Genomic DNA, 26,617 nt, shown 5'->3' on the forward strand with positions numbered 1-26,617 from the left:
ACCTCCGTCATCGGGTTCATTAGACACCGGATCCGAGCAGGATGAAGACCCTCCTCCTGGCACTGTTCCTGGCCCTCCTCCTGGCGACGGTCGCCGCCCAGCAGCTCTCCAGGTCGAAGAGGTTGACCGCTTTCGGAAAGTCGCCGAGCAACCCATCATCGCCTCCACCGCCGCTCGTAGGTAAAAAAGAACCCATTTTTTTGGCATTCCGAGCCGAGAGAAGCTGATCTGGCACTCCTCGAACACTCCGTCGGCCAATCTCAAAAATGAAATTTCTCGACTTTTTGAAAGAAAAATGCCGCCTTATAAAACTAATTTACACAAATCAAATAGATAAACTGTCAAACATTATATTTAGAAGAGCAAATCTTGAAAATACTGCATATAAATTGTCATTGTGTAATCGTCCCTGTTACCAATTTTAAAGTCCGAATTAGGAAACGCTTTTTTAACATTATTAATGAAATTAATTAATTTATTAGAAATAATAGTTTCCAATTTATGTTAGGCCCAGAGTTTTTTTCTTGCGAAACCATGAATTCGTAATTGCTGGTGAAATACAAAAAAAGTTCCTCAACCTGAATTAAGTTCGGTCGGAGGTTCAACCGAAGCCGCAATATTTTGGATAAATTAATAACAATAATTACAATAAACGTCAATATGATGCAATTACATATACAAAATTGGGTGTTGTGTTAATTAATTAATTAGGACACAAACCGAAAGTACGGCGCTCGGCCGAAAGTCCAGAAAGACCGGCGAGTCGTGCGGGTTTAGCCTAGGCTTAGGTGACTACATTTCCGTATTGGTTTCGAACAGAACAAATTCTCACCTGCAACGGTGAAAAAATAATAAATAATGCACAGATTGTTTCAATAAAATAGTTTTTCATTACATTAAAATTGAAAGATTGAGCGGTCTAACAAACTCTTCTAAACAACAAGTCTTAATATTTTTTACATTTCAATAATATATAACATTTTTCGTATTTTTACAAACAATATTGTAACCGGCTATTTTACACAGTACAGTTAGTTAAAAAAAAGAAGATTTTTCGCAATGTTAAAATTAATAAATCATATGGTTATAAATTTTTAATTGTTATCGTCCTAGCTCGTAAAATGTATTTTTACCAATTGTAACAATAAAAGATTTCTCAAGGGCCAACCGACTCGACCAACAACCAATTTTAAATTAAATTTTTGACGATTTTTAAATTCTTCGTAAAGCAAGAATGAGATTGGTCCGACATCGCGTACAATTCCTCTTACGTATTATTAGTGACTGAAAATGCCTTGTAAATATTGCATAAACTGTAGAGGGTTGATTTGGATTCACGTTAATTAATTTTTTCTTTTTTCCTTTTTTCTACAGCAGTTAAGATGTCTCATTCAACTTGTTTTTCAAATACAACCTTATATTATTTGCTGTATATTCTTAAAATATGTCATTTTTTATGAAAAACGATTTTTTCTATTAAAATCAATTTTCCCGACATAAATTTTTATAAAAATAATAGTTCAGGAGATCTTTGGATCTTTTATTACTTTTGTGCTCTTTTTTTGGCAGTCATGCTAATAGCGGAGTTGAAAAACTAAACTTAGAATAAAATTGTTTAGGAAATTAAAACATAATTGGAACAGCTGTGGCGATGTTAAAAAAGCTACATATATCTTTCGGTTAAAAGAAGAGGCGTTGGTGAACAGGAATTTATCATTTTTTATAATTCACTTCTTTCTGGTTATGTTTACAATACAGCCATTCTCAGGGGCAAAACTCGGTGGTCAAAGAATAAATATAAAAACCAAGGTTTTATAGTTTTTGTTTAAAGTACAATATTTCTCCACTTGTTCACTGCAATAAAACTCTAGATCATTCTCTAGTCTTGTTTCATTGCCGAAAGCATGGCATATTTCAACACTGTGCTATATTTGGACCACTACCCTGATCCCTCACCTATGATAACTTCAAGTTAATCGATACTTTACAACATTATTCTTGTTTAACACTTTTAGTTGGTTGTCGTTTAGTTGTAATTTAACGTCTTTTACTTTTCTGATTTTTTACTTGTAATGTTAGTGTTATTTATGTTAAATTTTTCTTAATTTCGTTTTTCGACTCCGCTGTCAACTTGACTGACAAGAAAGGAGAGTAAAAGTCAAAAGATCGATTCTCTGTACTATTATTTAAAGAAATTACATCCCGGAAAATCTTTTACCTATTTGAATGAAAAAAATCGTTTTTCATAAAAAATTTTAAGAATACGCAGCAAAAAATGTAGGGCTGTAATTTATTAAAAAATGCAGAATGATGCATCTAGTATATCTGCGGCTAAATTAAAAAATAGATACCTTACAAAAAATAAAAATAAAGGGAGGATAAAATTTAACTTTTTTAAACCTTGCTTTGTATAAATAAAAGTGGCTGGTCCGTATGAAAAATAACATGCTGTATTTTGATTAAAATATCGAAACTTTCATATTACCTTTATTTAATCTCGATAATTTCCGTCGCTACATCAACCTATTTTAAAAATTATTGTATGTAATTTAATGTATTTTAAATTAATGTGATTTCCGAAAGACTCTCTTAAATTAACCCTTTTTATTTTGTTAACTTTTGTAGTATTTTCAGTAGCATTTAAAATGGCTTTTCAGATGTGTTTCTTTTAGCTATTGTGTAAAGATTTTTATATTGTAATTCTCTTGAACCTGTAGACGCCGCAGTTAGTATTGTATTGCCTTGTACATAACGCAAATCTTGTCTTAAAGCGCATTGGAACAGATCGTCTTTTTTCCTCAGCTTGAATCCAAAGACACTGTGAATTATTTACGACAGAAGGAGAAATCGTAATTACAGAATGAATCATGGACGGTCTCGTGTTAGGTCGCTGTCCGTTCTGTTGCGCCGCCGCCGAATCGACTATTTTGCAAGTAGAATTAGAAAGAAATTGCTCAAAACTTAGAATAAAAAAAGTCGAATGTCACATTAAGAATCTCAACTATATTCACACCCAATCCTGAACTGAATTAACAGAAAACTTCTACATGGACGGAGTGCCAGATTTACATTTTTAGATCATCATTGATCTACATTTATATCCTATAATTTATATAAACAATTTTTTTATACAAAACGTTTATCCTAATTTTAAAGTTTCTGTTGAGCCCCTGGATTCCGTATTTTATTTGGCTTTTTCTCAGGCACAAGTGCAAGACCGATTTCCCATCTCAATGAAACCCATTTTTCTCCTATAATCTTATTAAATGCTTTTAAGTCACATGTGAAATTAACTAGATTATCTTTTCTAAAATATATTTTTTAACCTTTTATAATTATTAAAATGTGTTTATGTGCCAAGTAGGGGTTGTTTGCCTGGCAACTACCTTTTTTCTTTATGGTTTGTTTTTATTAATGTAAATAATTTGTTAAAACTGGATTTATCTGGTAAACTATTAGTTATTCTGATTTTACTATCCTGATTTTTTTCTGACGATGATTTCAAAAATGTGCTCTGCTGGTATAAATAAAACCCGAGAGCCTGTACATTCTTGGCTTTCGAATAATTATCTTTTAATTAACAATAACAAAACGTTTGTAGTTCCTTTCTTTTTTATAAGGAAACTTAATCTTGAAGAATTTAAAATTGCTTAGATCTATTGATTGCTCATATGACTTATTGGTATTTAAAAATAAAATATTTCGGTGTGGTATTATATTAAAATTTAACTTTTAAATTCCATATTGCATAAATTATTAGTAGAATCCGCAACCTTTTTCGTAAATTTCGAATTTTCAATTTTTGTGTGTAAATCAACTGAAACCAGTTTATTTTGCACTCGCACAATAAACTGGTTTATGGAATTATTGCTTAAAAATCATTTTAAAAAAATCGAAGATTTAGCTCCAAATTTGATACTCAGAATTTAAGGCTATTAGAATAATAATCATAATAATAATATGTAAAAGTAATAATAATAATAAAAGTTTTTATTAGGAAATACAAGTACAATATTATACATTCCTTTCTTTATTCTTTATTCGATTTATTATAGTTTTTCATTAAATGTTGCCATTAGATTTTGGTATAATCACAAACTAAGAATTAATTATAATTGTACCAGACTTCGGAAATTCAAAAACTCAATTTCAAAAAATATTGTCCCTGTCTTGTAATTTATTATTTTAGAATAGAATCTAAATAGAATCTAAAACATACGGGCATCTGCTCCTTTAAGAAAAGAAAGGTTACTCGATGTGTCCCAAAAGATCATATATATCACACAATCTTATCATCCCTTGGCTCCTTATAGAGAGCGTTCAGGAATGCCGCCGGATTTAAGAATGGTTGCGGTAGCGAGTATCTGAGTTTCATGTTCCGCTTTTTGGAGATATTTTTTTATGTGTTTTGTTTGAGTGCGTATATTTATTAGTGTGAGTGGTGAGGGGTGCTGGTGAAATATCGCATTATCGTTGCCCCTCCATCAGATCGATGGCGGAATATTTATAAAAGTCGACCATAATTTTGCTTAGACTATTAATAATGTGTCTAGGTCGACGGAGGAATATCAGTTTAGTCAGAATGAGGATATGAATGTATTTATTTGTACGAATGTTTTTATTTGTGCGACTGAATTGTGGAATTTAGTTAATTTTAGGGTAGATTATAGTTTCCATGCTTTGGAAGCTGAAGTTTTGGAGCCTAACCCGTTGGTTGGAAAGCGAACAACTCCTAGCATTTGGCTTAATGGAGATACTAGCGACCCGACTACATAGGAGTAGGTGAACTCCCTGAGGTATAAAACCTAGGGTTGGCATATCCGGGAGTGACGACTCTTCTTGGTGAAAGTCCAATTACATCGAAAAATTTTAGAGGAGAACTAGTTTTGATTATAGATTTATATTTTTGTTTTATTTCGTTGAAATATATTGTATAATTTGTATTGCTGTCAAGCACAAGTTAGTGATATTAGGTTAAATAAACGAATTTAATTATTCGCTTCGGGGATCCACTTCAGAGCGATCCAGTATTAGTCATTGTGAATTTAAAAGAATATGAGAAAGTTGTTTTATTTTTGAATTGTGTTTTCTGAAGTAAATTTTCCAAGACGTTCTGTTCCAATTTCATCGTCGGTGCACGGTAGAGAGAAACGTCGAAATCGTTGCCGAACGTCCCGGCCCCATTCGACAACGGACGCATACGGGACTCGGCCACGGTTTCGCCCATGACCTCGACCGTGTGTGGACTTGAGCCGGCGTGTGTCTGTGTGTGACCCTAGGTAAAGGCAAGGAGTGCAAATCGAATCAGGACTGCGCCCATATCATTTACTCGAGCTGCAAAACCGACGACAGGGATCTGAGAAAGCGATGCATTTGCAACGACGGTTCACCGATCAAAAACGGCCAGTGCGTCAACCGGCCGAGAGGTAAGTCCACACTCGAAACGAGTTTGTACACGATAACGCGGAAACTCTCAAAATCCGATTTTCAAAATGTTGACGGGGTGTGAATCCTCAAGTCTTTACATCGTTTTGAAGATCGGATTCCGGGTTGAAGGTTTAAAAAATTTTTTTTATTTTATTTTATCTTTTTAACTTGCTCTGAGACGACTTCTTCCATCTCTCCATGCGTAAGATGAACGGCACACAAAATCCAACGTTGGATGAAATAATATGAATTTTTATGTTTTTGACTGTTTGGTCTTACTTACAATAATAAACGAGGATTATCCATTGCCAGACAAGATTTAGACTTATGATTCTGTTTTAATTAATTATAAGTTTATTAGAAGAGAGAGTGAGAGAGAGAGAGTGAGAGAGGGAGAGAGAGAGTGAGAGAGGGAGAGAGAGAGAGAGAGAANCTGAAAAGTTTAATTAACAAAAACAACTATTTTGTTTCATTTACAATGACCGTCTTTTATTTAGATTTCCACTGTTTTGTAATTTTCCTGTACCCAAAAATACCAATTTCCAGTGATTCTCATTCCTGTCCTTTGTTCTTTTTACAAGTATCGAAAATAGGGCCTTTTAAAAAAAATCCATGTTTTTCAATTTTAATGAAGTGAGTGAAAGAATAAAAGCAAGTAGCAAAAAGAGAGAGAGAGAGAGAGAGAGAGAGAGAGAGAGAGAGAGAATGGAAGTGGCCACGATAAGGAGAGGGTGAAAGAGCATGCAAAGATAATGAGAATGAGGGAGAGAGTAAGAGAAATAAAGAGAAAAGTGGGAACAGAGAGAAGGGGAAATAAGAGAGGGAGAAAGAATGAAGAAAAAACAGAATAAAGGGAAGAGGCAGAAAGAGAGAGAGAGAGAGAGAGAGAGAGAGAGAGAGAGCGTGTGAGAGAGAGTAGAATCTACTTTTTATCTAAAGTCTTGGTTGAGATGAAAAAGCTAGTGTCACGAGCGGGATTCGAGCCTACGACCTTCGGCTCAGTAAGCAGCTGCTCTAACCAGTTGTGCTATCGAGACTTCACGGGTTCGAATCCCGCTCGTGACACTAGCTTTTCATCTCTATCAAGAGTTTAGATAAAAAGGATAATTAACACGGTAAATTATAACTACTAAATGCATGACTTATGATTTGTTTTTACATTAAAATTTTGATGTAGTTGTTTTGGACACTGTCCCTAATAGGTTCTGCCATTAATTAACTCCAAATCTAATTCTCAGATTTTAATTTAAAATTTTTTTTAAACTTCAGTTTTCTGGTTTACCTTACATTGCTATTTATCTAGACATGCAAAACGAACAATGTATATACTAACCGGATTTGTTTTTTCGACAAATGTTAATTGCAATGTGAAACCGATAGTATAATAAAATAAATTTCTTAGTTTTGTTTATAACCCTGCACAATTACAACAATAATATTAAAGCTTTTTAAGAAAAAAATAATTGTTTAAGATTTATCTTTAGTAAGGCGTCTCAGAGCAACAGTTTGCATATATTGTCTTAAAAATGGTTTAAATGCATTTAAAATTTGACAACAGGTACAAAACAATTTAGAATAAACTTCAAATAACTCGATGTTTGTTGGATTTTTTGCTTTAACTTTTTCTTTAGTAAGTTTTGACGGAGAGAAAAAAAAATGGCAAAAATTTTTTACAATGCTTTTCTCTATATACAGCACCTCAATAAATGATTATCTTTCATTCTTGTAGCGGCATTTGTATTTTTATCAAAACCTCGCAAGCCTAATCCCTAAATCAATCATAATCGGATCATGTGCCCGTTGTGTATACGTACATTTTTTTCAAACAACTTTTCAAAGATTTTTCAATGTTGTTGAGCATGAAGTGCCATGTATATACACGTTTGGCGGGGCAGTGCGTACATTGCAAACATATTTATGTTTGCCGGGGACATTTCCCGTTTTCACTGGGAAACGGGCAGTGTTCCCTTGTATAATACACTATAAAAAACGCACTTTCTTCTTTCTACCTTATCAACTTTGTCTTTTTCTCCACTTTCTTCCTATTTCTCTTTCTTTTCTTTCTTTTTTTCCATGCCTCTCTTTCAATTAGTTTTTCTTCTCTCAACCTCGCACACTGATTCCTGATTGACGAACAGAAGGAGAAAAGCTAACTTTTCTATTTTTTTACGCCAGTGAGGCGAGGGTACGTTCCATCGGGCCTTGGGCGGAAGGAAAAAGGTTGGTTGTAAAATATTGAATGTTCTTTGTCTTGTCTCGTTGAATTTGTTGAGAATCTGGTTTAAGCTAAGTGTTTCTCAATTATTTATTCAACTGCGGTACACAAACGTTTATTTATTTATTTTTTTTTTGTTCCAAGTAGGAAACAATCTGCCTGCCTGCATGTTGACTGTCGTCGTGCACTTCATTTTTACAGTTTTTTATTTATTATTGCTCGTGGCTCGTGTTTTCAAAGCACTGCGAACTTCTACTGTTGCATTTTTAATACCCATGCTTGAATGTACGTTGTTAATGTTGTTTTAATTATGCATTTTTGCAATTGTACAATTTGATTATTTTACAATCGTTGTTTAAACAAAGCGACGAATATAATTCGCATCGGATAATTAGTTTTTTCAGGAAAAGAGCCTAGGGGACTTGAACCGATTGTCGTTGTATACAAAATACATTCTCTGAACAGCGAGGGTTCACATTTTAACATCTGAATAAAATAAAAATAGCATAAGTAATTCGAAATTATGTGCAAATAATTTTATTTTGACGTTGTTCCAATTTGTTCATCTCCTTGATTCGAAGTATCTAGGACGTTTTACGTTGGTATATGAATTTCATTTCGATTCAATTCAGAATAAATTTGTTTCTCGAGAAAACAGTGCTTCCCTCGACCGGACGAGTGGTAGAAATCGATTTCGATGCCACGCTAGAAAAAGCGAGACGGGGGAGACATTACGAAAACACGTATCATCGCGACTCCGAAGAATGAAAGACAAGGCCGGAACTCTGTTTTGCCTCGTGGGGAACGCACGCGAAAGAACGAGGAATGAAATATGGCCGTAAACAATCGGGATCACGAACGAACCGTGTATACACTCGCCGAAGGCCGTTTGCTTCGGATTCAAAACATAGTTTTTATTTGCGTAAACAAGGAAAAACCCCTTACAAAAGACAGCCGGAGAAAAATTAATGCGTACAAGAGGAAATCGTAAGCAAAATGAACGCCTTTTGTACAGGGTTTCCATGGGAAAGTGCGAAAAAAATTTGGGTGATAGTACACCCTAGTTGCAACAATTTCCAACCACGTCCCTACACCTGTCATCAGTACCTGTCGAGTTACGAGTTTTGTTAGTTTTTCCAAAGAAATGTTACCTTACTTGAGAAAAACACAAATATCTATCATCAGGCCTCCACAGTTTTAGATTCAGCATTACATTTCCTTAATACTATTTTCTTCTGAAATAATTTTAAATTAAGAACCTTAATAAATGATTAAATTGAAATACACCAAAAAGTTTGGTTTTTTTATGAAATAATGTATAAATAGGAATGCTCTTATGTTTAATCATAGACATTGTCAAACTTCACGAAAATTTCATTATTTACTAAGCTTTCAAATGGCATAAGACTATCCATAACCCCTCCTGACCGTAATAGACTTACCGCGTATCAATTGTTCAAAAACGTACATGAGATCAACGATCACGAATCAGGCGAGGATGATAAATAGAACTTTTTTTTTTCAATTTTTATAAATATTATTTAGAGATCGTGAGATGCGGTCTGGTGTGATGTAGGTTTATGTCTAAATATTTATTAACTAACAGTCACTAAACATCACAGGCTTTTATAATTATATTCACAACTAATTATTGAAGGAGTTACATGCATTAGTCATTAAAAATTGTTTTCAAAATGATGACCACGATGTCTGACCCACATCCGTCCTTTTCTCATGGCACCTACCTCAGTTTGTTCCCAAAGAACCCGTCGGTCCTCGACCAAAAACTCTAAGATTAACGGTCACTAACCACCACACGTTTTTCAATTAATTAATCTTTATGTAAGATATTGGTTGAGATACAATTTTTATACATAATACGGCATTTGAAAAATGGCAAAAAGTTGGGAAAATTCGAAAGGTGGGGTTGAGATGGGAAGTTGGTGTCCGAGTGGATCGAAGTCACGATAGCTCAAGTGGTTAGAGCGTATTTAGCCGAGGGTCGTGGGTTATAAAATGCCACTTAAGAAACAATACAAAAAGTCTTTTCTCAAAAAATAAAAAATTCCTCTTTACAGAAGAACAACAAAATTTCAACTTAGATAAATCAATTCAATAGAAATGGCTATTGCAAATTGCACTTATTTGAACGAGGAACGGGCACACACCAGAAAGGAATACACCAATATAAAGGAATAGGCTCACCGTTGTTGACTCCGGCGACTCCAGCCACTTAATGCCTTTCTACCCTCTTTTCTTATCACTCCTCCGGGAAGAAAGTCCCCACCAGGGTTGTTTGTGTACAAACAAGCCAAATTTATGCATTAATCAACTTTGCAACCTTACAAGTTACTCTTGTGGATAAATTGGTTCTAAGTTTATCAGATGCTTTAGGAGGATTTTAATCCTTAAATCTTCAGCACTGATCACTACTGAACTGTACACCTACACCCAACAGGTGCATGCCTGGTTGAACCAACAATATCCCACGTAGATTGGTTGAAGAGGAGTCCTGTGACCAACTCGTACCTATGACCTTACTGTGATGAATTTTTAAGTTTGGGGATTCCTTAAAGAGTACAATTCAGTAGTAAATCTAGTGGTTTTGAATCCAAAACTGCGGACGCCTTGTTGATAGATATTTTCGTTTTTCTCAAGTAAGGTAACTAACGTAAAACTAACAAAAAATCGTAACTCGTCAGAGCCTGAAGGTAAAGGGACTATACGTTGGAAGTTGTTGCAAACAGGGTGTACTATCACACAAAAAACAAATTTTCGCACTTTCTCTGGTCACCCTGTATATTTGGGTCTGGGCAAACGTCTCGAAGCGATAATCGAATCAGTTTTGAACACGGGTCAGGGTCTCGCAATAGTAAATCTTTTTGTTATGCTTTCCGTTAAAAAGCTCTGATCGCTCTTTCCTCCTCCGTGAAATTCTGTTTTCTTTTCATGAGAAGAATAGGAGATAGAATCCTTGGGTGGCGTTACTCGCCACCAGTCGTACACTTTATTCGCCGTAAAAACGTTTTTCGCTTCTGTCTTGTAGAAAAATAAAAAGCAAAGAAACGCGGTGAAAAGTTCGTTCTCGGACTCTCGACCTTTTTCATTTCGTTCTATATGCTAATCCCTTTAATGTTTAGGTGGTGTTCAATGAAAGGCCTATTCGAAGAATGCTTGTTGAAAGAATGTAATAAACACTGAACGCATCTTTAATATAAACCATGGTCATGAAAGCGTTTGTTCTGCATGCGTTGTGCCAATTTACACAGTGTTACAAGTTACAACTCAATGGGAATTGTTGCTGAGCGGAAGGTGTCGGTTCCAGATGCTGTCCTGTTCCGACCCGCCCCAACACCCCCATTCTTCCCGATCCAGACAAACCGGGTTAACATGACGACGACGAGGAAACCGCTCTTCGTTCCTCACATCAGGCTAGGTACACTCAAAACCACACCGATCCCATCAACGCACGACCATCTCATCAATCCGACGTAGACGGCATGAGAGACAAAAATCTCTTTATCCTTATTCGATTGTCATGCTAGTACTATTAAATCGCATCTACGCACACAAATCGAACTATTGTGACAACGGTAACATTTTTCATGAAATTTCACATTCTCCGATTTCAAATTACCGAATTCTCTCAACGTCATTTCATCACATTCCACCTCATCTGCATGTATTTTCAATTATTTTCATTTTTTCAGATTTTCTAAAGTAACGTTTTAACTTTAATGCTTATGCGCATTTTATATCTCTAGAGACGATTATTCGATATGAAAGAATTTCCAAATATTCTATTCTATACTGACTATATTCGTGTAAGGCTTACGCATTTTAAAATTGGATAAACTTCTTACAATTGAATTATTTATCATATACTTCTGATAAAATCCCAACTCTGACGTGTCCCAACTCACGGGTATTCGAGTATTGGAAAATCATTATGAAAAACTAGTTTCAAGCTCCGAACCTTACTCAGTTAGCCTAAAACTTGTCCATCAGGTGCGACACGTACTTGGTTGGGCCCCAGCCCCCAGTGAGGTCGTGGTAGGTGATGTAGGGACAAAGGCTGTACCAGCCAAGTGTATGCGATACGTAAGTCGGATCTGTCAGAGAATTTAGAATACGATATTTTCAAAACGAACCAGTACGCTCATAATATATTATTTTTCTATATATTTGGTGATTGGGATGATCAACAAAAGGTTGGGTATTTTAATATATTGAATGTAAAAAGTTTTTTTTAAATTTTATTAATAAAAATTTCCTGGCAGGATAGTTTTTAGTCCTCTCCCCTATCCGTTTTTCTTTGTGCTTGGGAAGGAGCACATCTTAAGCGGGGAACACACTTACCCGATGCAACGCCATGCGACGCTACCCGATGCTACCCGACGCAAATCCAAAGTCCAATTTTCAATAAGATTGCATTACCCCCTTGCACATCTGCCCGATGCCATGCAACGCTACCCTACTCTACGCTACGCGATACAACCAAGTTCCCCAATGTCCAGATTTTCGACGGGTAGCATCGAGTAGAGTCGAAGACAAAAGAACCGGACAGTCATATTTTTATTCAAACTACATGTTATTGGCGTTATATTTGTTACAACCTACTTATTTTAATACAAACCAAATTCACCGAGATCAAAAATTCATTAGTTTTTATTTTAAAAATTTTTTTTTAATGGTTTGTTAGATAATTGATCAAAACACTGGAATACCTTTTTTTGATATAACGAATTTAACGAACAAATTATTACACGGTTTTGCTCATAAAATTTAACTAACAATTTATTTCATGGTTTCGCTCAAAATAGTGCGTTAAGAACAAAAGAGGCGTTGCGATTGTGATACTGATTTGTGATTCACGCTGTGTGACTGTATGTGGCGTGCGCTTGACGTCGCATAGATGTGCACATCCAACCAAACGTGACAAGGCGTCGGGTAGCGTCGCATAGCATTGCATCGGGTAAGTGTGTTCTCCGCTTTACTCAGCATTTTTCTAAAGTTGAGTTACATACTATCAAGGATTACTATTTTATGCGTTTTTTAGAGACCGGTTGTTCAATTATTTGTTGAAGTCGTGAGGAGCGGTCAGGAATGATGTCTTTTTGAAAACACCTTTTTTCATTTTTTGACGACGTTTCGACCTTTATTCGGGTCGTCTTCAGGTCCTAGGTGAATTTCAAAACATACATTGATTGGAAAAAAATACGATACAGATGTAAATAATGTACATTTTGAACCAAATATTTCTTAATCACATAACGTGGTGCGAAATTGTTGTGAAACATGAATTTGTTTTCTGCCCTTATTGTCTTATGATGACTGGGTGGGGAACGCGGTAAATCTGGGAATTTTTCTTTTATGATAGACGGTTTTATTTCATTCCTGACCATTCCTCAAGACTTCAGCAATTTATTATTATTTTTATTGCTAAACATTAATATCAGAAGTATTATTACGTTTAAAAGAATTATTTTGTACAATTCCCTTTTTTTTGTTTAAGAAACTTTATCCACACGTAAGTGACTCTCAATAACTGCTAAACTAATAATAATTTTACATTTTACATATTTTCGTTTCCGTGCTCTATTTTTTTAATATATTTTCGTTATCTGAGCCGAACATTTCAAATCATTGGAGAATAGAATTTATTTTAATTATTAATAGCTAGGAAAAAATTACAGTTACAAATTCATTCTAAATGATATTTCACAAGAACTGGCTGTTCTAATTAGCCGCCAAAAAAATAATAAGACGGGTCAGCGCAGGATAGTTTTACGTCCACTCTCACCTTTGACCTTTAGAGAAGGGGAGAAAAGAAAAGGGCAAAAATCAAATTTACGAGACAGAGTAGAAAAGCCGATAGCCATCGCTCTGCATAATGAAGGCTACCGCTGGTAATTTACAGCTCCTGTATGGCATTCCTTATCGGCCGACTCTGCTCGGTAGCATAAACCTACTAGAAAGAAGCTTAGCTATTGCTATTAACTAACCTGAGTATTACCTGCATCGATCCTTTTACAGAATGCTTATAACCTTAGATTTATCACATGTTTCGTGGGACCGTGCGTTTCCACGGAAGGAAAAAATCCTCGTAGTTAATTTTTCGTAATTCAGAGCAATTCAAATAAATGCTGAACTGTTTGTAAAATCGTCGCTTTTTGAACTTATCGACAGAAGTTAAAAAAAAAATGTCACAACTTATATCCGGCTTTAGGGAGATTTCAACGATCAGAGACATTTATTACACACAACAAGTTGGAATTACTTCCGGTTCTTCGCAAATAATCCCACACATATAAATTGTCAAAAAATACTCTTTGTTTCGAAACAAGCTTCACATTTTGATTTGAAAGCAACGACTAAATTGGGTGCCAGTTCAAAATAGGTCAAATACGATCAAAATTTAGAATCTCGTTTAGAATAAAAATGTTTACAAAGTAAAAATGTTAACGTGAAAAACTTAAATTTTTTAAAAATTACGCCTTCTCAGATATAGCGTTTTAATTTTGTGGAGTAGCTGTTGTACCAGAATGAACGACCCTCGCCTGCCCATGTTTGCGTGCTTATCGTCCGAAGGAAAAGGTGTCACTAATTTCAGTTTCCTGTTCCGATGGCCTATTTTACCCAGTTGACTTATAAATCCTCTTTTTGCAACAAACAAACAAAAAATTATAATAAAATGGAAATACTATACAATTCCAGCCAATTGTTAAGGGATCTCTCAAAACAATCACATATACCTATATTATAGATAAAATTTTGTGTTCATTTAGGGCTACACATTTTTAAAATATTAAACAGGTTATTGTATATTAAAATTTTTCGAAAATATTAAATCTAAGACGGTACAAGAATCAAAACGAAAAGCAGGGTCATTGATATTAGATACCTTGTAACATAACTTCATTAATTATAGTCCCTCCCGTAATATTTATTTGAAACGTTTAGTATTGGTTATTTAGTATTGGTCGGTTCATTAGTTGCTGGGGACCTCAGTGGCCGAGGGGTTAGGGCGTCCGACACGTATTTGCCAGCAAGAAGTTCTTGGGTTCGAATCCCGGCTCAGTCCATTGCTTTTTAATTGAGAATAGTATGAAAAAAGTACCGCAAGTGGTTTGACCCCTCGACCGCCTCACCCGTGGTGTAGTTCTATGCTCAAACTATTTTTAATTCCGTACATTTCACGTTTTTCGGATAATAATTTTCGTCAATAAAATGTTAAGTGAAAATTATATACGACTTCGGCAAATAAAATCACTCACAAAGACAAAAATCGAACACTCGTATTTTGTCGTTTATTTGAAACTATATGTATGTATTTTTGTCGTTATATTAATTACAACTTGATTATTTTAATGTAAACCAAATTAAACGATATTAGAAATTCATGAGTTTTAATAAAAATGATTTAATTATGACGGTTTGAAAGAAAATTTATCAAAACACCGGAATAACTTTATTTAAAACATTTAATTCCCTAATTTCGTGGTCCGCTTGACCAATTAATATATATTAATTAAGGTTTTTAATTGAGATAAAAAAGTCAATGGAACGAGCGGGATTCGAACCCACGATCTTCGGCTAGATACGCCGCTGCTCTACCACTTGAGCTATCGTGACCTCGATCCACTCGGATACAACTTCCCCTCTTTTGAATTTTTCTTTGTATATTTTTTGAATATTTTTCAAATGTCGTGTAATCTATTCAAATGAAATGGCCACGGAGAGCTTTAGTGAAGTATACTTCATTTTAATTCATTAAATTCACTAATTTCGTGGTCCGCTTGACCAATTAATATACATCAATTAATTAAGGTTTTTAATTGAGATAAAGATCGAGGTCACGATAGCTCAAGTGGTAGAGCAGCGGCGTATCTATCCGAAGATCGTGGGTTCGAATCCCGCTCGTGCCATTGACTTTTTATCTCAATTAAAAACCTTAATTAATTGATAAAATATTTAATTTTAACAAACAATTTATTACATGGTTGTGCTCCTAAAATTTAACTAACAATTTATAACAAGGTGTCCGTCAAGGATTTGGTCTTGTGAAACAGAATCCCATTCTTCAACGTTTGAAGCTGTCCAACGCTTACTGGAGGCGGCGAACGATTTCTAATCCGTCTCTTTATCATGTCCAATAAATGTTCTGTAGGCTTCATGTCAGAAGAACAAGTGCAGGCCAATTCTTTGTGGCACTACCTACCTACATCCATCCTATAAATAATGGGTGATAAATCAAGCTACATGCAGTCGTGCATTAATACGAAATTGTCCCAGAGAAATGGAGGGAATGGGACCACAGCTTGCAGAAAAACTTCCTCCATGTACCTTACTGTAGTGAATGATCCATTCTCTACGATATCAGTTCTGTATGGACATAGTCGTCGATTCCACAACATGCCACAATAACTGTCAGCCTTTGAAAATGCTAAGCCACGCACACGAAGCAAAGCGTTCTTCAAGTCTTCTCCACACAAGGTACCGTTCATCTGATTGCCACAAATCAAACCGGCACTCATATGTAACGAGAACAGCCCGTCATTCTCAGAAGTGTCCAAATGAGATGCTCATTTACGAATAGTCGCCTTTCTACTCGATGCTTCTTGAAGAGTACAGACTAGGCTATTCGCACGAAACCTTTCTGTTGACTGATTTAATAAAGCTCACCTCACACGTCAGAGCAACAAAACGATCGTCTATAGCCGTTACCTAAGTAGAGTATACATTTTCTTCGATCGAGACTTCCGGTGGCCCTAACTTCTGAAGTCCATGGTGGATGGTACAATGCGGGACACGGAGGATTTCGGCTAGGAAACGGACGCTACGTCCGTCGTTAGCCAAAGCATCTGCCGGGTCGAGATCTTCTCGACATAAACCAAATTGTTTAAGTCTTTCTCATGCTTTTAAGAAAACAATTATTTTTTGCTTAAATTTATTGTTCTTCAAAGAAAAGAATTTAAAAACGTAATTCACTCCCTCGACAATAGATAGCGTCAAAAAAGATGAAATTGAACTGATTTTCTTTATTTTTAATCTAACGAGTTTAATAGTAACACCCTATAAAGGTAAACAACAAGTTATTAATGTTGTGTTTACCTTTTAAGTCACTTATTAATCTTTATACCTAGTTATTATGTACAATAAAAAGATAAATACAAGTGACCCTTTTTGTATTTGAGTGTGTTTCATTCTGAGTGTGTGTGTCAAAATTATGAAGCGCCCTCCAAAATTTTAGGCGTTTAATTTTCAGAAAGAACGAGATCGATTATGTTAAAAGATACTAAGACTATTTTACCAGGGATGTCCAATCGATGTTTGCAACCGTGATTCTCGTCGACTTCAGAAGAGCCGGACCTCTCGGGTACGGCGCGCTGTGTTCCTTTCCGAACCGACGTAACAGCCACTTTGCTAGGAATGCAACACCTCGTTTCTGTTATTTTGCATATCAAAACAAGGAAATAATTCACAAAAGAAACCATCCTACGTCCTTTACCTTGTCCCCATCACTCCATTCATTTTAAATGTGTCTACACTGCGTTCGACGTTTCTTGCATTGCTTACGTGAACTTTTTTTACACATATCGACAAATACAAAACTCACATATTTTCATAGATTTTTGTAATATTTTTTAATTGTATGATGGGCCGACGAACTGACGCCAAATTGAAAATTACTGTCCAGTGTATTATCCACCATTTTTGAACTACATCATCAATTACACACACTGATGGACAAAATAAACGCAACACCCTTAAATATTATTGATTTAAGTTTTGTTCATATTCTGCAAATCAAAAATAGGTTTGGCTATAAAAACAAGACATTTAGAAAGGAAAAATTGATTATCTAATTCATAAAAAAATAATAAACATATAAAAAATAAATAAACAGTAAAAAAATAAATAAATAATTTTTTTCTGTTTTCTTTAATATTGAGTATTACCACCTCTGACACGAATCACATCGGTTAAACGCCTTTGCATTCCTTGGAAAAGATTTCTGATAAAATTCTGAGGAATTCTTTCCCATTCATCAAGAACAGCCGTTTCCAACTTTTCTAAGGCGTTAGGACCTGGATATGAGAGATTTAATGTTACTCGTTGCTTAAGTTGGCCCCAAATGTGTTCAATTGGGTTCAAATCTGAACTTCGAGCATTCAATTCCGACCTCATTCAGGTAGTCACCCACAATACTTGCTCTGTGTAGCCTGGCAATTATCCTGCATTAGCAAGAATCTCTCACTAATGTGGGGGCAAATGGGACTATTTGTTCTTCGATTCTATGTTGTAAGTACCTCTGTGAAGTTAGAGATCATCTTGCACAACAACCAATTGGTGCGGGCGTCCAAGGAAATGCCACCCTAGAACATCAACGACCCACCGTGGAATGCCACCTGAAGAACCATACAGCATGGGGCGTACATTCCTCCTGAGCGTCTCCATATGAAGATTTGAGGAACTTTCATCTCATCCGTAAGGAGTGAGTACTCGTCCTCAAACTTCCAATGCCTGGCCATTATCTGAGCTGTTATAAGAAGAGGTCCGCCCTGCTGCCGAGCCTTGAGGTTATTTATTGAGCCTTCTTCCTATAGTCTGGGAGGAAATCGATACATTTCAGGCTTGTCTTATCAGATTTCTTATATCATTTCCCGTGATGCTGCTGTTTCGTAGAGCCTGATGTTGGATGAATCTATCGTCTTTCTCGTCTGTAGACCTAGGCCGGCCCTGACCTGGCTCTCTAGTGTGAAGCCCTTGTGCTCTGAAACGTCGAAGAACCCTTTCTATTTTAGAGTGATTTCCACTCAGACTCCTGGCAACTTCGCGCTGTCTCTATCCTTCCTCTAATAACGTTATATCCCTGACACTGTCATACTCACCAAATACTTGACTGGACGTATTGAAAAAGTTTAAGAATAAAAAGAATATCAAATGGAATCTACGAAGAAAAAGATTAAGCGAAAGCGATCTTTAGGCGTAGCAGAATGGAAGGGTATAATGCGAATTTTTGTGCATATGGGATTAATCAGTATAAAAGAAACTAAAGGAAGTAAACAAAGCATTATTTGCTGTTTGTTTTGACTACGATAGCTTGTAATTACCTGAAACTAATGTAGAAAGATAATGGATTTAATTTTAAACCAAATCAATTGGGTGGTGCGTGAAATTTGTACACCAGTGTATTATCGAAAATGTAATTTTTAAAAACTTCGGTTTCGTCACGTCCCAAACAAATAGTCTTTACAAACCCGATATAGTTTTGAACAATTTACTATTAAAGTCTGCGTAGGACATTGAATTATCAATATTTTCTTTGAATGCCAGTATATGTAATGATTTTTTATTTGAAATTGGAGTAAATGTAAATTTAAACAGTTTTCAAAAAGCAGCGAGCTATACAATTTTAAAAGACACTTGAGAAATGAACATATCTGACTGAGGGTTTTAAAAAATTAGCCGGAAAATTATCTAAATGAGAAAATTTGTCTTCTGGTCGTTTTACCTGTCAAATAGAAACATACTCAATTACCCAATAAAATCGTGATTGGATTGGGTATTCAAATAATTTAATACATATTGTAATTGTGATTTGATTGCTATAAGACAAGGAGTGGAATTGAAAGTTTACCCTCAATGGAAAAATGTATATCGAAAATCTCATCACAATAATGTAAAAATTTAATCTCCCACTGATATTTATTTCAATTTTCTCGATAAAGAAAATTATTTTCAACGTTCGGAACCGTTTACTAGCAGACAGCATAAGATGAGACATCCGCGGAAGTATTGTAGATGGCACGGGTCAGTGCCATGCCGGCATATTTTTTTTTTTTTTCAGTCGGCTTCCCTCAGATTGCCTAATAATTTACTCCCGATGAAACAGGTCTGAGAGAAACGTGCAAGAACGACGGCGAATGCCTGGAGGGAGGTGAATGCAAGATCAACCCCAACGCGACGACGTCCGCATCGCAGAGAACGACAAAGGTCTGCCTCTGCAGAGAGGGCCGAATAGAACAAAACAACCAGTGCAACGGTGAGTACGATTTTCCAAAGTTATCTTTTATCCTTCCCCTACTCCAAAATTCTGCCGAATAACAGATAATACAGTAGCCTACTATAGCTATATGTCCAACATAAAATTCAATTCATTAGATTTTGTGGTACGATTGACCAAATAACTTCTTTAAATTAATTAAGGTATTGGTCGAAATGAAAAAGTTAGTGTCACCAGCGGGATTCGAACTCATGACTTTCGGCTCAATACGCCGCTGCTCTAGCCACTTGAGCTATCCTGACTTCAATCCCCTCGGGCACTAACTTCCCATCTCAACCTAGTCTTTCGAATTTTCCCTCCTTTTTGATGAACTTGGAAGGTCGTGAGTTCGAATCCCGCTCATGACACTGACTTTTTCATTTCGACCAATACCTTACATAGAGATTAATTAATTGGAATAGCATGCAATATTCACTAATAGCAAATTAAAATTAAACCAAAATGTTTACTTAAAAATTTTAAAAAAATTAAATTTACAAAAAAAGTAAAAAAAAATTAGTAATTGTGTTAGTAACCACGGGATGTTCTATTTGAGGGAACGAAAACGCAAGTAAATAACACTGAATTGTATCCATCAGCCATAAGTTTTGTTGGTTGTCTGCATGTCGGTTCCCTGGGGAACGAATACTGAATTATTATTATTCTTATTGGCAATAATACCTATTTATTATAGTTGAGGAGCAGGTGTTGAATTATAGTGTCACCCTCCAGCAGTGTGTGTGTTTTTCCTAATGAAAGTACACCCTAACACCAGGGAGTTTATTTATATACATGTTCCATTAATAATATTACATATATGATGAAATATTTTCAACAAAAAAACATTGTGAAGATGAGTAATAAACCAAAAGTAACCAAAAACAATTTCACAACACAAAATAAGATTTTAAACACTTGAATGAAAAAAATTTTTTTTTTCAGAAAAATAAAAATGACATTCACTATGCCCACAAAATATGGCAAAATCTCCGGTTTCAGGAATGCGCAATTGGCCAGAGGCCATCGTAAACCTTAAGTCACCATGCAAAAGCAACGATGCAAAGAAACGATGCAAATATTCTGCACTGCCATTCTGCCTTGCCCCGTCAGAATTTGCGTCAGCCTATAACCAAATTTTAGGTGAAGCATCCGAAGGCGAGAGGAGAGAGTTGGAAAAAAATTCCTTTGTTTGTTGGACCGGCTGGAGTTACTCCGTAAGTCCTCCCACACCTCCAGGCTGCACTATCTTCTTTTTCACTGTAGCTAGAGGAACCCTGAGAAAGGTAGATCATTACTTCGGGTAACAGCCTTAGCCACACCAATGTGTGTGTGTGTGTTTTTAAGGTCGATGTAGGAATATTTATGACAGAACTCCACCGACCCTAATTTATATTTGTTTATTATAATTGTGTGTAGGTCGATGGAGGAATATCCAGAGTACACCACCGACTAACTAGAATGAGTGCAATGGACATAGGCGTGAATGTCTTTAATTGTGCGACTGTTAGTTTTGGGCTAGATTATATTTTGCATGCGTTTGGCGCTTAAATGACCTAGTTGTCGACAGCCCCGTCGGAGCCTAACCCCGTTGGTTGGGAAGCGACGATCTCCTCGGCACCAAAAGGCCATGTCATGTATTGGCAAGTTCTTTAACAAATGGAGAATTAAAATAAATCCCACAAAAAACGGAAGTTATCTTCTTTACAAAGCGCAGGGCTTTGTTGTATCACCATGTCTTCGGGGGTCAGATAATTGCTTGGTCTGATACAGTTAAGACTACTTTGGGGTGATACTTGTTTGGCTGTAAGCAAACTTTCGCCACTTATTTAAGTGAATAAAGGCAATTCGACTTGTTCCCTTACTATGCAGAGACTCTGAACTGTCCCAAGTAAACAAACTTTTCTTCTATAAAGTAATGATTAGACCACTGCTCTTGAATGCTTGCCCCTCGTAGGGTTTGAATCACGACAGAATATCGTCCGGACGCAAATCACACAAAATAATTTTTTACGGCTGATGACATCACCCCCCCCTAACCCTCATTCTAGATTTGCACATTAACACAGACATGGATTACGTTGTACACACATAAAACGTAACACAAAGAATATGTTTGAACGTACTGTGAACAGTATCGGTTTGATTAATCGTGCACTGTAACTTGGACTTTACAGTGTACAGGCATAGGAGAGTGAAGAACTGTTTAGTTTAAACCTTGTCTACGTCTTAGGGTTTTTCATACGATTTTTACCCTTAAATTAACTTTTGTTTGTTGAAACACTCATTAAAAAGTAAATTCTAAAGCAGGAGATTATAATATAAACTATAATTATGCATAAAATGCAATAAAATGCATAAACTTTTGAACTTTTGTAAATATTTTCAATAAATCCATATATGATTAGCGGTCATAATTGTGCTTTTAATTATTTAAATTAATTATACTTTTTATCTAAAGTCTTGGTTGAGATGAAAAAGCTAGGGTCACGAGCGGGATTCGAACCCACGAAGAAATGGCGTCACGATAGCTCAAGTGGTTAGAGCAGCGGCGTATTGAGCCGAAGGTCATGGGTTCGAATCCCGCACGTGACACTAACTTTTTTATCTCAACCAAGACTTTAGATAAAAAGTAGATTCTATTCTCTCTCCCTCCCTCTTTCTGTCTGTCTGATTCTGTCTCTCTCTCACTCTCTTTCTCTCTCTCGCGCGCGCTCTTTCTCTCTCTCTCTCTCTCTCTCCCTCCCTCTTTCTGTCTGTCTGTCTATCTCTCTCTTTATCTCTCTCTCTCTCTCTCTCACTCTCTCACTCACTCACGCTCTCTCGCTCTCTCCCCCCTCTCTCACTCATTCTCTCTCTCTCTCTCTCTCTCTTTTTAGCGTAGCGGGGCGTAAGGGGTTACTAGCCACCCAGCCGCTTAAAGGGTGTATAGACCCAAGGGTCAGCACATCGGGGAGTGAAAACCCACCGGGGTGAAAGTTCAATACCTATTCATATACTGTTTCTGCGTCTATTCACTTATAAATACAATTTCGGCCGTAAAAGTTAACTTCGGATACCAGAGCACTGATTTCGTATGATGATTATCCCACTTTTCCTCAGTCTTCCACCGGCGTTATTTGGGTGGTTGGGCCCGCATTGTGCATCGGGTCGTATGCCTTATTTGGGAAGGGGTAGTTTCTGTTAAGAACGTGAGGACGACTGAGTATTGAAATGATAGTGCTTTTAACCCGGTTAGGAATATTCGCTAAGGGTAAAATGTACATTTGCAACTCTGCTTCAGATCGCGTGACTGGACGATCGACGGAGCGATCCATACAAGCCGACACCGTTTGTTAAGTACTACGTAGTTATGTCAGAACTTTGTAGTGTCTTAAATAACAGTTATAAGATTTCACTCAAAAACGAAATAAAACAGGATCTTAACAAACTTTTATCTCCTTACATTCACAGAAATTATAATAATTGTTTTTTTTTCTGGTTTGATAAAATAAGATAAAAGTGCTTGCATGTATTATTATATAGATTGTGAAATTTGTTTTTTAACCTTTAACATTTTAACTTGTAGTCTTGTCAGTTTTTTATTGGTACATATTTAATTTTTGCAGTGTTTTTTTTTCTTATTGTAAACGTAGAAAGCATATATAGTAATAAAGCTGGGTCTTTTCTATTATACGACTTAAAATGAAAATAACTTAATGCCTTTTAAATCGATATTTCTAACCATCCATAAAAATTTAATTACACTTAAAAGCATTGCCGGTCACGGCTTATTACACAACTAAAATAGGAATACAAATAGGATGGATAGTTTCTGCTGTGCGGTCGTATATCAGAAAAACCTAATAAATTTTATTTTTGTCTTTTTGGCATTCCCGCTCATGCGTTCTATCTCACTGAGATTTTATCTGATGGACCGTCTTTTCAGTGTTAGTAGTTACGACACCGGGCGAGGGTTCCTTAAGGAAGCATAATTGACCCATTTATATTTTCAATATGCATTGCAGATATTCCTACACATGTTAACATTTCAACACATACATACATTCGTCGATATACAGCGATTCTTTCACGTAATTCGGATTCCTCAATTAACACTCAACAACAACTGAACGAATTAATAATATAGTTCACAAAGTTGAGAATGAAGATAAACAAAACGAAATGCTTACCTTATATAAAAATATCTGTCCTGCAGTGGATAAATGGAACACCATTGCCTACCACTGACCTTATGCATTATCCTGAACTTTTCATGGATAAACGACTGACTTGGAATGGACACAAGACTGAAAAAACAACAAACAAACCGACGTTATAATTTATTAAAAAGACTATTTGACTCACGATCAAAATTAGACATTGAAAACAAACTTTTGCTTCATAAGACAATGATAAGACATCAACCAAGGATTCCCAATCCCAACGTCTCCAATCATTTCAGTCTAAATTTCTCCGTAAATAATAATAAAGTGTTTATTTAAATATATACAAAGTTACAGTTTCAAAATTCTATACAGGGATACTAACGTAAATAATAATAAATGCTCCTTTTTATGTTTCAAATTACACTATTCATAACGACCTGCACTTCCCATTTGTACATGAACTCACCGAAAACCGGTGTAAAAATTTCTTCAATCACTGTACACACACAATAATCTATTAGTACGACATTTATCACTTCCAACCCACCTGAAAATTCTCCAAGACGATTGAAGCAAAAGTGGACGCGAGACCTTCTCATTGAGTGAAGATTGAAAATATTTAAGCGTAAAAGAATGTTGCCACTGGGCAATTTATCCTACAATAGACTCAACATGGCCAATTCAACATATATGAACATCTTTCAATTAATTAATCTTTATGCAAGGCATTGGTTGAAATGAAAAAGTTAATTGGGGATTCGACCCACGATCTTCGGCTCAATACGCTGCTGCACTAACCACTCGAGCTATCGTGACTTCGATCCACTCGGAATTCCCCATCTAAACCTACCTTTCGAATTTTCCCTCCTTTTTGCCATTTTTCAACCTTTTTCATTTCAACCAATGCCTTAATTAACTGAAAAAAGTTATTTGGTCAATCGGACCACGAAATATAATGGATGTATGAACAGATTTAATCAATACAATATATAGTTGTAAGTATCAAATAAATGTAATTTTAAAAAAGGCCTTTTTGGGCCAGCCTTCAAAAGGGAAGGGGGAGCTGGAGTCATGTATAGTCATCTTATGTTATTTATATGTTTTTGATAAGATTTTTTTTTAAATCAAAACGTAAAATAAAAATACAATACATTATAAATAAAGTTATAAGTAATACAATTAAAGAAGCGTCGGTGGCCTCAACGGTTTAGGCGTTGACACGGCGCTCATCACTGTAAGCTAAAGGTCCGGGGTTCATATCCAGTGACCCTGCATTCGAACCGACATATTTATAATGTTTTTTCAATAAACCGGTACCCCGGGGTTGTATGTATAAACAATTTCTTGAAACAATTACAATTAATAAAATGACATCTTTGTATAGATTCAATTGTTATTATTGTTCAGAACTTTTTTAAAATGTGTATTTACTTAAAAATAGAAAATTGAAACTTGTTTCTATGAGTGATTCGCATATGAACCAATTCCAAATGCTCCAGTAGCTTAAAACTAGCTTATATTATTTTTAAAATAATTATAGTGTTTTTGTTTTGTTTTTTGTTTCAGGGAGTGAACTGCATACACAAACGTGGAGTGTCGCGCTTGCTTTTGGGTTACTTTCGATTCTTTTAGGAGGCCGTCAGTACTGATGTGACCTCGCTCAGGCAAAACATCGAACCATAATTTAATCATAATACATATAACGTACATTCATAGGAAGCATTAATTCACACCTTTCTACACGTGTTTGTATAATAAAATGCTAAAAGGAACAAATATTTCAGTCCGGTCCGAGAGGAAACAACTATAATATGGAGAATACGTATCAAAAGATAATGTACAGTTCCTATGGATTCGATTCTTTAGCATGCTGTTTGTAGATTCAGTGCATTGAGATCGTGTAAATAACGTCTTTTGACTCGTTCATTGCAGATATATTTTAAAACAAATGTAGCCGAGCACTCAAATGATTCTTTACGATGGAACGAACGGAAATTGGGATGATCCGGACGTCTTTTACATTTATATATTTGACATTTCTAGATGGTCCACATTTTCAGTATTAAGTTATTCATGTCGATGCTACTGCATATAGCTATTTAAGATTGATACAATTTATCAATAGTGGATGTTAGTTTTCTTAATCTAGATTTCTATTTCTATTTTAAAATAAAATTTCAAAAATAAAAGAACTTGTATATTTGTACCGTATCAGCCTGTTTCTTGATCATTAACATAATTAAACGTATTATACCTGACTGCCGTTTTTGTTACAACTCACTTCTCGACCACCTTACAAGCATATCCTATTACGTATGTAGGTATACATGCACTGACAGGCAAAACATTACACCCAAGACTTTTCTTCATTTTCTCGATAAAAGAAAATTCAGCCCTGAAGTTGTCTCATTGTTTTTACCAATAAATATTTGTTTATGCTATGTTTTTAATTGGGAATATCAATTAGAGATAAACTTCTCTAAATCCTTAATTGAAAACAAGGATAAAGGATTTTTTAATGTTTACTAAGAAACTGGGTCCTACCGTCGAAGTTCGGTTCTGTACGCCCTAGGGTAACAGAACCACAGGATGACCGTTTTTTTACTTTAAGACTTTTGTGAAACTGGCACCTTACTTGTTGTTCAAGCGAATCAACAGCTCCAGGAAGTTCGAGGTGAACAAATTTCTGAGCCCACTGCTCGAAGAAGATTAAATCATTGTGGACTGACGGCTTTTCGCCCGTAAGAGGACCATAATTGACCAAAACACAGTGTTTCACGG

At 35.7% G+C, this 26,617-nt stretch overlaps 1 protein-coding gene across 4 annotated transcripts; it reads left to right on the top strand.

Moving 5' to 3' along the window:
* On the top strand, positions 1–26,094 carry LOC106673085. 4 transcript variants are annotated; one of them, XM_014405038.2, is made up of 6 exons: positions 1–180; positions 5,280–5,426; positions 7,603–7,647; positions 10,968–11,078; positions 19,542–19,691; positions 25,403–26,094. In XM_014405038.2, the coding sequence occupies exons 1-6, from the start codon at positions 42–44 to the stop codon at positions 25,483–25,485; spliced, it is 675 nt and encodes a 224-aa protein (XP_014260524.1). In that variant the 5' UTR covers positions 1–41; the 3' UTR covers positions 25,486–26,094. The 4 variants fall into 4 exon arrangements, with proteins under 4 accessions (XP_014260524.1, XP_014260525.1, XP_014260527.1 ...); XM_014405039.2 differs by lacking the exon at positions 7,603–7,647; XM_014405041.2 differs by lacking the exon at positions 10,968–11,078 and having other exon boundaries at positions 2–180.
* The last annotated feature ends 523 nt before the right edge of the window (positions 26,095–26,617 follow it).

The sequence above is a fragment of the Cimex lectularius genome, unplaced genomic scaffold (assembly GCF_000648675.2).
Source record: "Cimex lectularius strain Harlan isolate CLEC.00 unplaced genomic scaffold, Clec_2.1 scaffold99, whole genome shotgun sequence".
Classification (NCBI taxonomy): Eukaryota; Metazoa; Arthropoda; class Insecta; order Hemiptera; family Cimicidae; genus Cimex; species Cimex lectularius.

Bases quoted from the DNA above. Each gene is read 5' to 3' on its own strand.
- LOC106673085 (XM_014405038.2), top strand. From the start codon at position 42: ATGAAGACCCTCCTCCTGGCACTGTTCCTGGCCCTCCTCCTGGCGACG. The intron at 5,427-7,602 runs GTAAGTCCACAC...TTTTTACGCCAG, and splicing joins GTGCGTCAACCGGCCGAGAG to TGAGGCGAGGGTACGTTCCA. The intron at 7,648-10,967 runs GTTGGTTGTAAA...TGTCGGTTCCAG, and splicing joins CCTTGGGCGGAAGGAAAAAG to ATGCTGTCCTGTTCCGACCC.